Here is a 10,360-nt window from a genome sequence, read left to right on the forward strand (position 1 = left end):
ATTTCTTGGTCTTTTTATATATATCAGTGGATCTACATTTGTTCTTGGTTATCCCATCCATCATTTAAAATTTTCTCACATTACAATTCAAAAATCTTACCCATATATTTTATTTTTTCTCCTTGATTATGAATAAATGACTAGCTTGTTGGTTTATCAATTTAAAGCCTATCAACTGCATGAGAGCCATTAAATATGCACATACCCTGTACATACAAAGCTGTTGAACCATAAAGTTTTATTAATAACAAAGTGTAAGCAGACAAAGCTTAAAACCTGAAAGGGGTTGCACAAGAGTAAGGGTTAGTGGAGAGCACTAAAGGTAAAACATAATGAATAGCCTGCAGTGAACTATAGGAGTTTGAAATGACTGAATAATGAAAGAGGCAGTGATGCAAATGCATATGAAGGCCAAGAGGACTCCATACAACCCAGCTGTGAAAATGTTGGTGAAGTCTATTAAATGACCTCGGATAATTGTCTGGATTATAATCATGGAGGAGATTATACAGCACATCTGGGGGGGGGGGGGATGGAACGTATTCAGGTTCAATTCAGGGAACCTGAGCAATCCAATTCCCTAGATCAAGAGCCCCTCACGAGCATCAAGGAACCTCCCTTGAGGGGATAATTGTCTAGAAAAATTGCTGCATATTCAATACCTTCAGAGGATTGAGAACCATTGGTGTACATAGAAAAAGTATGAGAATGAGAAAGGGTGATTAAGAGTGAACGTGAAGCTATAGCAGGTAATCAAGGTTTCGCACATGGAAGAGGGAAGGAGCAGATACGAAATGCTGGAACTTCCCAACAGGGAAAAGATGGATGGACATTAAGAGGTAAACTGAAGGAGAGGAAAGGGGCACAGTAAATAGGCACCGAAGTACTACTAACATCCATTACCATCTTTTATGTAGAAAGATTGTAAATTTCATGAGCAGATAAGAGAAATAATGGGCTTCATGTCAATCTGGAAGAGATGGAGTGTTTGCCTCTGTATACAGGCTCTCAACTGGGGAGAAATAAGAAGTGCGTAGACACAAACATATTATTATTATGCAAAACAACCACTGTGAAAGAGTAGTGAAATTCCAGGCACTTTCGTGACTACTCACATTGTCAAGGAACTATGAGAGTAATACATCAAAGGAAGGCAATTAAAGGGCTTAGACTACACCTCACAGTCAACCCCCACAACAAAGAAACACCTGACGCACGACAATACCGGACTCATAAGAAAAGAGGAAACACTGCAGTAGGTCTGCTGGTCCAACTAGACAGGTCCTCACGACATCCCACTAACAAAATATTCTACCCAAGAAATAAGGTTTATTATTTGTCCAATGTATTATTAAACTCGAACCAAATTTTATTAATTATAAACGAGTCTAATTTATATAAACCTAAGGAAATATTCATATTATTTTCAAAACTGCTTTTTATGAAACAAGATTCAATTATATTTCTGTCAACCATGGACTTGCTTGATACAACTTTCTCAACTTTTTGAAAATCAGTTGGAAGGTTAAAATCTCTCACATGAATAAATAGAGCATTGGAATCTTGTCCAGTTCTAATGCTATATTTATGTTGTTTTAATCTAAGTTCGAGATTTTTACCAGTTTGACCGTAATAAACTTTATTGCAAATTTTACAAGGAATCTTATAGACACATCCGTCAGCATTTTGGGGGGAATTCTTTATCAAAAGTTTTTTTTACTGTATCAAGATTTTTAAATACAACTTTTAATATTAAAATCACCTGTTTACTGTGATCTTATTGCATATTATTATTATAATCAAGGGGGAAGCGCTAAACCTGTAGGATTATACAGCACCTGTGGGGGGGATGTGGAAGGAATTCAGGCTTAATTCATGAAACTGGAGCAGATACAATTCCCTAGATTAAGAGCCCCTCACCAGTGCCAAGGAGCCTTCCTTGAGGGGAAAGAGACAAACGTAACCCTTGATGATAAATGGGAAAAAGTTAAATAGTGGGAGGATGCAGAAAAAAAATGGTTGCTGTAATCCAGTATAGATAAGATTCCACAAAGGTTTAATGAATATTTTGGAACATATTCAGCCATAGTCCAATTTAGATGATTATGTTTTGAAATGATTTGAGATGATTATTGTGTTTTGAAATGATTGAGATGATTATTATTTTGAAATGATTTGAGATGATTATTGCTTTGAAACATAATAATCATCTCAGTGGATACAGACACACACACCTTTCAGTGTATGTATTCCTGTTAAAGTCAACTTTTCAGCACTAAAGGTTATAAAAATATACCATAATCTATTTAAATTTAATCAATTTATGCTGATACACACTTAAAAGATATGAAAACATTTTTTACATACATAACCACTACAAACAAAGAAGATAGTTATAGAACTTTCTTAGGGTATTCTTCTTAGCAATTATCAAGAAAGTTGGTGGGTCTGCCACAACATAGCTGTCAGTCCATCTTTGTTCATTTACAATATGTGGATTCTGCCCCTCTTTTGTGGCGCTTAGTTGTGTGGTTCTATAGTTGAGGGAACTGCAGAGAAATTAAGGAAATAAAATGACACCTGTTGTCAATGAATTCATTGAAATTAGGTGCTGATAATGGGTTGTGGTAAAACAATATACCAACATTTAAAATATATATATATATATATGAGAAAAGAATATATATATATCTATCTATATATATATATATATATATATATATATATACAAATATATATATATATAGATATCGTGCCGAATATGTAAAACTGGTCAATTAGCAAGAACTCATTTAAAATTAAGTCCTTTCTGAAATTTTCTCTTATACGTTTAAAGATATATTTTTTTCATTAATATTAATATAAAATTTTTTAATTTTGCACCAAAAGAATCTTAGAAAACTTACCTAACCTTATTTTAAAAAGAGCAATTTATTTTAGCCTAACCCAACTAAATATATTTTAAATACGTTTACAATAATTTAGTACTAAACAAACACAATCACATGTATTTTTTTCGTTAGGTTCAGAATGATTTTGGCGAAATTATTGCGTACACAAATTTTCACTTGTCCTATATGGCAAGATGAGCGTTGCTATTTAAGCCAAGATCTCAAGTTCTGCCTATTCGGCATGACAAAAATATAATATAATATAATATAATATATATATATATATATATATATATATATATATATATATATATATATATATATATATATATATATATATATATATATATATAAAATATATATATTTATATATATATTTGGTGAACATAATTCAATGCAGAAACCTCTTAAGCATTTGTTGACCACAATTTTATAAGTGATGTTAGAACTATTCCTTCACCATTCCTATAATAAAGTATTCACATAAAACACAACCATCATACCGAGCCATCACAATATTCTCTGAAACCTTTGCCATTAGTTTATTTTTATCTTCTACCACAGCTGTGCTTTGGAAAATGTACTTACAAAATATATGAGGTCTTCTGGAAAATGCTCATGGTTTTGGTATACTGTAAAGGATATCAACGATGCAATGGAGATTCAACATTAAATTGAGGCAAGCAGTCACCATGACCATGTCCAACATCTTGCTGACAGCTGTCCTCAAGATTACAATCCCAGAGTCACATCACAAGTATTTTCCACAGGCATACTTATTACACTAAAAACAACCACAAAATATTCTTGAGGGGCACCCATTGACGATTTATTTTATATAAATAATTTAACCCAGTAATAGGTTTTCACTCGCATGAAAATAGCTAAATAATATTACATTATCTTGTGTACTATACAGTAGTCCTAACAGTTCTATTTTCCTACCAAGAATGTACAATTCATACTTATAAAAAAAAAAATATATATATATATCAATAAATAAAAAAACATACAAAAATCAGTCATACTCTACATCAGCTTCACCAATCCTGAAATTCAGTGTTACCTAACACAGGTGTTCAGTCACTGAACAACAGGCCTTTCTACAAATTATGATCTTATTACTTGTAGTAGTAAATATACTCCAAATTTGAACAATAATTCCTGCTAAATAAATTTACAATAAACTAGGCTTTACTTTTTATAGGTGTTGGAGGTTTGGCTGCTTTAGGGATGAGAACAAAGGAAGGTGCTGAGGGATTATTGGCAGTGGGTTTTGTTGGGAGTGGGTCAGCAAGCCCAATTTGTTTTTTACGATAGTACTTGACTTTCTTGATGTAGCCTTGCACAAGACCACGTATTTTGGTAGGGTTTATCTCTCCTGATCTGTTGTGACAAACCTGTGAAAAATAAAAATCGTAACTCATATGTATGTAGTCATATACATAAGTGACAATGAAAATATTTATATATTTTCTCATAAAATACTTTTTCCATCCTCCTTAGTGGCTGTCTTTCTGGCTCATGAAGTAGAAAATGGGGTTAGAGATGATCATAATTACATGTAAATGATTCGGAGTGTGGAAATTAGGAGGAGGTGTGGAGTTACTAAAAGCATTAGTCAGAGGGCTGAAGAGGGGTTGTTGACGTGGTTTGGTCATTTAGAAAGAATGGAACAAAGTAAAATGACTTGGAGAGCGTATAAATCTGTAGAGGAAGAAAGGTGGGGTAGGGGTCGTCCTCGAAAAGGTTGGAGGGAGTGAGTAAAGGAGGTTTTGTGGGCGAGGGGCTTAGATTTCCAGCAGGCATGCGTGAGCGTGTTAGATAGGAGTGAATGGAGACGAATGATTTTTGGGACCTGACGAGCTGTTGGAGTGTGAGTAGAGTAATATTTTGTGAAGGGATTCAGGGAAACCAGTTAGCCGGACTCAAGTCCTGGAAATGGGAAGTACAATGCCTGCACTTTAAAGGAGGGGTTTGGGATATTGGCAGTTTGGAGGGACTTCTAAACTGTTGTATCTGAGTGCCTCTGCAAAGACAGTGATTATGTATGAGTGATGGTGAAAGTGTTGAATGATGATGTAAGTATTTTTCTTTCTTTTTGGGTCGCCTTACCTTAGTGGGAAACAGCCGGTGAAAAAAAAAAAAAAAAGATAGTCTCTATAGGAAAGTGGAAAAGACTTCTTCCTCTGTAAGCCATGCATGTCATAAGAGGAGACCTAAATGCTGCGAGCAAGGGGCTGGTAACCCTTCTCCTGTATAAATTACTGAATTTAAAAGGAAAACTTTTATTTTCCTTTTTAGGTCACCCTGCCTTGGTGGAATACAGTTCAAAGGACTATTTGATCAACCATAGTTTAACTGTATATATGGATCCATTACAATGCATGCTAATATAAAGCCCCACATGGTTCAGTCACATATTCTGAGAAGCTGTAGAACAGGTGCATAAGCAAAACACCTCATAAAAATAAAACAGAGTGAGCTTAGGCTACTTAGAAACTGATGGTTAAAGCACTTGAAATTAATATTATTACAGTTGAATCCTTGTCCAACCATTAACTAGGGTTATCAATGTTGCTAAATCTCTTAGCTGCCTCATTGATAATGTAGCTGTCATGATGAAACCAATACAGCTGGGGATTCAAGATTTCTCTAAGTAATAAAGCTAACTGTAAATTTTGATAAACTGAGCAAATAGTGACAGATGGGTGACCAAATTTTAAATAGAAAAGTGACATGTAATAGTAATGCAGTAATGGGAAGTAGGTCATACAAAGACTACTGACTGTGATAAAATACTAATAGTAATTGACATAGTGAGGGATCCAGGAATAATTATATGCTTCTATACATCAAGAAAGGTTTCAACTTCCTTAAAGTTTGTTTCACATGCCCTGTCTACTGGCTTTTACTACAAATACTTATCTGATAAGCAATACTTCATCCTCCACCAATCTACCTTGAGCCACTTAACAAATTTCTTGGGTATTTCCTGAGCCCTTTTAATCATTAACTTGCTATACACTTTACCCATAAAAACCAGCTAATATAATTAAAAGAATTTAAGCTTCAAGCACTTACCTTCTGTACACACTTTCGCATGATATCTTTGTAGTCTTCTTTGCCTATAGTTTTTTTGTTGTAAAATGGTTTGAGACTAAGTTTCACTTCTTCAACAACACGTTCTTGCCGTTGTACTTTCTTCAGGAACTGCAAAAAAAATAAATTATTAATAATTTTACTTTTAAATAATTGGTAGCATTTCAGTCTCAATCCTCACTGAGCTTGCTTTCAATATTATGCCAGAAACAATATGTAACTGACAAATACAACTGACCCATTTAAAAACAATAGCAGAACTAAATTTTGAATAAATACTGACATTAACTTTTGAATATTTCTCTTAATGACCATTTTGCACTCTTAAAATGACAAGCTAAGCGGCAATGATCATTAACAAGTGCGGTATGTGTATACACCTGCTGTTAGTTTTATAGGATGTCATTAAGTATTTTCATACCATATATCAGTATACAATATTTAATTAAACAAAATAAAAATAATTATAAGAATGCTAATACAGTAAAACTCTGGTTTTTGTATACCGTAAAATTTGGATTTCGACCACTTTTTTCGGCGAATTTTTACTCCGGGTCATATACATCAACTCGGAAATTGTCCATATCAGATGTGTCTGCCCGCCCGGGACGCCACTGCTTGACTCAGTCTGCCTCTGTCACTCGTCGAGTGAACGATACTCTGCACGTTCATCCATTGTTTTTGGTGCTTATATATTGAGTGCAACTGCAAAATAAGCCACCATGGGGCCAAAGAAAGTTCAGAGTGTCAGCCCTTTGGTAAAGAAGGTGAGAAACATGATAGTGACGTACGTGTGGCCGAGCTCGCCAGGATGCATGGGAAGTCCAAATGAACAATCAGTTCCATCCTGGCGAGAATGTGCCTTCTTCAGTGATTAAGGACAGGTGTGCAAAGTAGAGTGAGTTGCAAAGTTTTGCAGAGAATTATCACCCCAACAAAACTGCTGCAAGCCGTGTCTGCGACTTGTTCAATAACAATGTCTTGTCTCATTTTAGGCAAATCTTAGAAATGCCAGAAACAGGCCTCTCTGGACAGATTTTTTGTGTGACAGGGGTGCAGTGACTCTCAAGCTGGTCCTAGTGCCAGTAAAAGACAAAGAAGGGAAGTAACCCTGGACAGGGATTTGAAACCTGAAGTCCTTATGGAGGGGGATTCCCCTTCCAAACAATAACCTCTCCTCTCTCTCCCTTCCTTGCCTTCTTCCATATGCCAACAAGTCTTTAATAAAGGTATGAAATATAGTGATTTAAATGTTCATTTATCCATTAAAGTTAGTGCTTTGCATTTATTTTTCATTGTTTTCTGTTTGTAAAATTATAGTTATTCTCTATAAAATGTAATTTTTTGTTAATATTTTTGGGTGTTTGGAACAAATTTGGTTTACATTATTTCTTATGTGAAATATTACTTCGGTTTTCATTCATTTTGGATTCTGACAGACCTTCTGGAACAGATTAAGGACAAAAACCGGGGTGCCACTGTACAGTGGACCCCCGCATACCGTTGGCATCACATAACGTTAAATCCGCATACCAATACATTTTATTGCTAAGATTTTGCCTCGCATACCGCTAAAAAACCCGCTCAACGCTATTTGTCCGAGACGCGTCTAATGTGCGGCCTGAGCCAGCCTCACATGTTCCGCCGGTGGCACTGTTTACCAGCCAGCCTCCGCGGTAACTTCCAAGCATACAATCGGAACATTTCGTATTATTACAGTGTTTTTGGTGATTTTATCTGCAAAATAAGTGACCATGGGCCCCAAGAAAGCTTCTAGTGCCAACCCTACAGGAATAAGGGTGAGAATTACTATAGAGATGAAGAAAGAGATCATTGCTAAGTATGAAAGTGGAGTGCATGTCTCCGAGCTGGCCAGGTTGTATAGTAAACCCCAACCAACCATCGCTACTATTGTGTCCAACAAAACGGCAGTCAAGGAAGCTGTTCTTGCCAAAGGTTCAACTGTGTTTTCGAAACAGAGATCGCAAGTGATGGAAGATGTTGAGAGACTCTTATTGGTGTGGATAAATGAAAAACAGATAGCAGGAGATAGCATCTCTCAAGTGATCATAAGTGAAAAGGCTAGGAAGTTGCATGAGGATTTAATTAAAAAAATGCCTGCAACTAGTGATGATGTGAGTGAATTTAAGGCCAGCAAAGGTTGGTTTGAGAGATTTAAGAAGCGTAGTGGCATACATAGTGTGGTAAGGCATGGTGAGGCTGCCAGTTCGGACCACAAAGCAGCTGAAAAATATGTGCAGGAATTCAAGGAGTACATAGACAGTGAAGACTGAAACCTGAACAAGTGTTTAATTGTGATGAAACAGGCCTGTTTTGGAAGAAAATGCCAAGCAGGACCTACATTACTCAGGAGGAAAAGGCACTCCCAGGACATAAGCCTATGAAAGACAGGCTTACTCTGTTGATGTGTTCCAATGCTAGTGGTGATTGCAAAGTGAAGCCTTTATTAGTGTATCACTCAGAAACTCCCAGAGCGTTCAGGCAAAAGAATATCCTCAAGGCTAATTTGTGTGTGCTGTGGAGGGCAAACAGTAAGGCATGGGTCACTAGGGACTTTTTCTATGACTGGTTACACCAAGCATTTGCCCCCAATGTGAAAGATTACCTAACTGAAAAGAAATTAGACCTTAAGTACCTCCTGGTGTTAGACAATGCCCCTGGTCATCCTACAGACGTGGCAGAGCGACTTTATGGGGACATGAGCTTCATTAAGGTGAAGTTTTTGCCTCCTAATACCACTCCTCTCCTGCAGCCCATGGACAAGCAGGTTATTGCAAACTTCAAAAAACTGTACACAAAAGCTCTGTTTGAAAGGTGCTTTGTAGTGACCTCAGAAACTCAATTGACTCTAAGAGAGTTTTGGAGAGATCACTTTAATATCCTCAATTGTGTAAACCTTATAGGTAAGGCTTGGGAGGGAGTGACTAAGAGGACCTTGAACTCTGCTTAGAAGAAACTGTGGCCAGAATGTGTAGACCAAAGGGATTTTGAAGGGTTTGAGGCTAACCCTGGGAATCCTATGCCAGTTGAGGAATCCAATGTGGCATTGGGAAAGTCCTTGGGGTTGGAGGTTAGTGGGGATGATGTGGAAGAGTTGGTGGAGGAGGACAATGAAGAACTAACCACTGATGAGCTGCTAGATCAACTTCAACAGCAAGAGGCCAGACCTGAGGAAACTGCTTCGGAGGAGGGGAGAGAAAAATTGAAGAAGTTGCCTACTTCAAAGATTAAGGAAATGTGTGGAATGTGGCTTAAAGTGCAAACCTTTTTTAATGACAATCACCCTAACACAGCTATTGCAAGCCGTGTTGGTGACTATTACACTGACACTGTTGTGAAACACTTTAGGAAAGTCATAAAGGAACGAGAGGTACAGGCCACTATGGACAGATATGTTGTGCGACAGAAGTCCAGTGACTCTGAAGCTGGTCCTAGTGGCATTAAAAGAAGAAGGGAAGTAACCCCAGAAAACGACTTGACACCTCAAGTCTTAATGGAAGGGGATTCCCCTTCTAAACACTAAGACTCTCTCCTCCTCCCATCCCATCAATCATCACCAGATCTTCAATAAAGGTAAGTGTCACGTAACTGTGCATGTCTTTTTCAGTTTGTGTGTATTAAAATTAATATTTCATTTGGTAAAATTTTTTTTTCATACTTTGGGGTGTCTTGCACGGATTAATTTGATTTTCATTATTTCTTATGGGGAAAATTCATTCGCATAACGATAATTTCGCATAACAATGAGCTCTCGGGAACGGATTAATATCGTTATGCGGGGGTCCACTGTATTATTATTATCCTTAATTTTCATCATCAGAGTGAGTGATAATGAATCATCCCATCAATTAGTGTTTCCACCTCCTACAATGTCTAATAGAACTTAATGTTGATAATATGCTTTGTTTCAATGTAAATGGATGCAAGAAGACTGAATTATATTTTGCTATACCCCAAAAGTTTTAGGTCAATGTAATTTGGTGATATACAATACAATAAGCACAGGATTTCAAGACTTACTGCACCCTTAAGTTCAGTGAAGTAGCTAGCCATCATTAACCCTTTCACTGTTGGTGCCATAATATTACGGCTTGCAAGCCAGTGTTGGTGCCGTAATATTACGTCAAAATTCTAGTGGTTTCCAATCTTGCAGAAGAAAGCTGGTAGGCCAACATATCAGAGAATGGGTCTGAGTGGTCAGTGTTCGCAGTATAATAAAATCCTGCAGCAAGCTGTGCATAATTGGAAAAAAAAAAAACACCTACTGTGTTTTTGGTTTAAAACACCGACTCTGCAGTGTATTTTCCTATGGTATTTATGGTTGTATTCTCGTTCTCTTGGTCTCA

General features: G+C 36.7%; 1 protein-coding gene across 4 annotated transcripts in view; it reads right to left on the minus strand.

The window, feature by feature from the left end:
• Positions 1-2,300: 2,300 nt before the first annotated feature.
• Positions 2,301-10,360, minus strand: part of LOC128689397 (PHD and RING finger domain-containing protein 1) — an 82,323-nt gene continuing 74,263 nt past the window's right edge. For all 4 annotated transcript variants that reach the window (XM_070086208.1, XM_070086209.1, XM_070086210.1 and 1 more), the window contains 3 exons: positions 5,976-6,104; positions 4,090-4,291; positions 2,301-2,549 (listed from right to left, as the gene is read on the minus strand). In XM_070086208.1, the coding sequence (XP_069942309.1) occupies positions 2,521-2,549; positions 4,090-4,291; positions 5,976-6,104 (360 nt within the window). In that variant the 3' untranslated portion in view covers positions 2,301-2,520. The remainder of the gene's footprint in view (positions 2,550-4,089; positions 4,292-5,975; positions 6,105-10,360) is intronic.

The sequence above is a fragment of the Cherax quadricarinatus genome, chromosome 18 (genome assembly GCF_038502225.1).
Source record: "Cherax quadricarinatus isolate ZL_2023a chromosome 18, ASM3850222v1, whole genome shotgun sequence".
Taxonomy (NCBI): Eukaryota; Metazoa; Arthropoda; class Malacostraca; order Decapoda; family Parastacidae; genus Cherax; species Cherax quadricarinatus.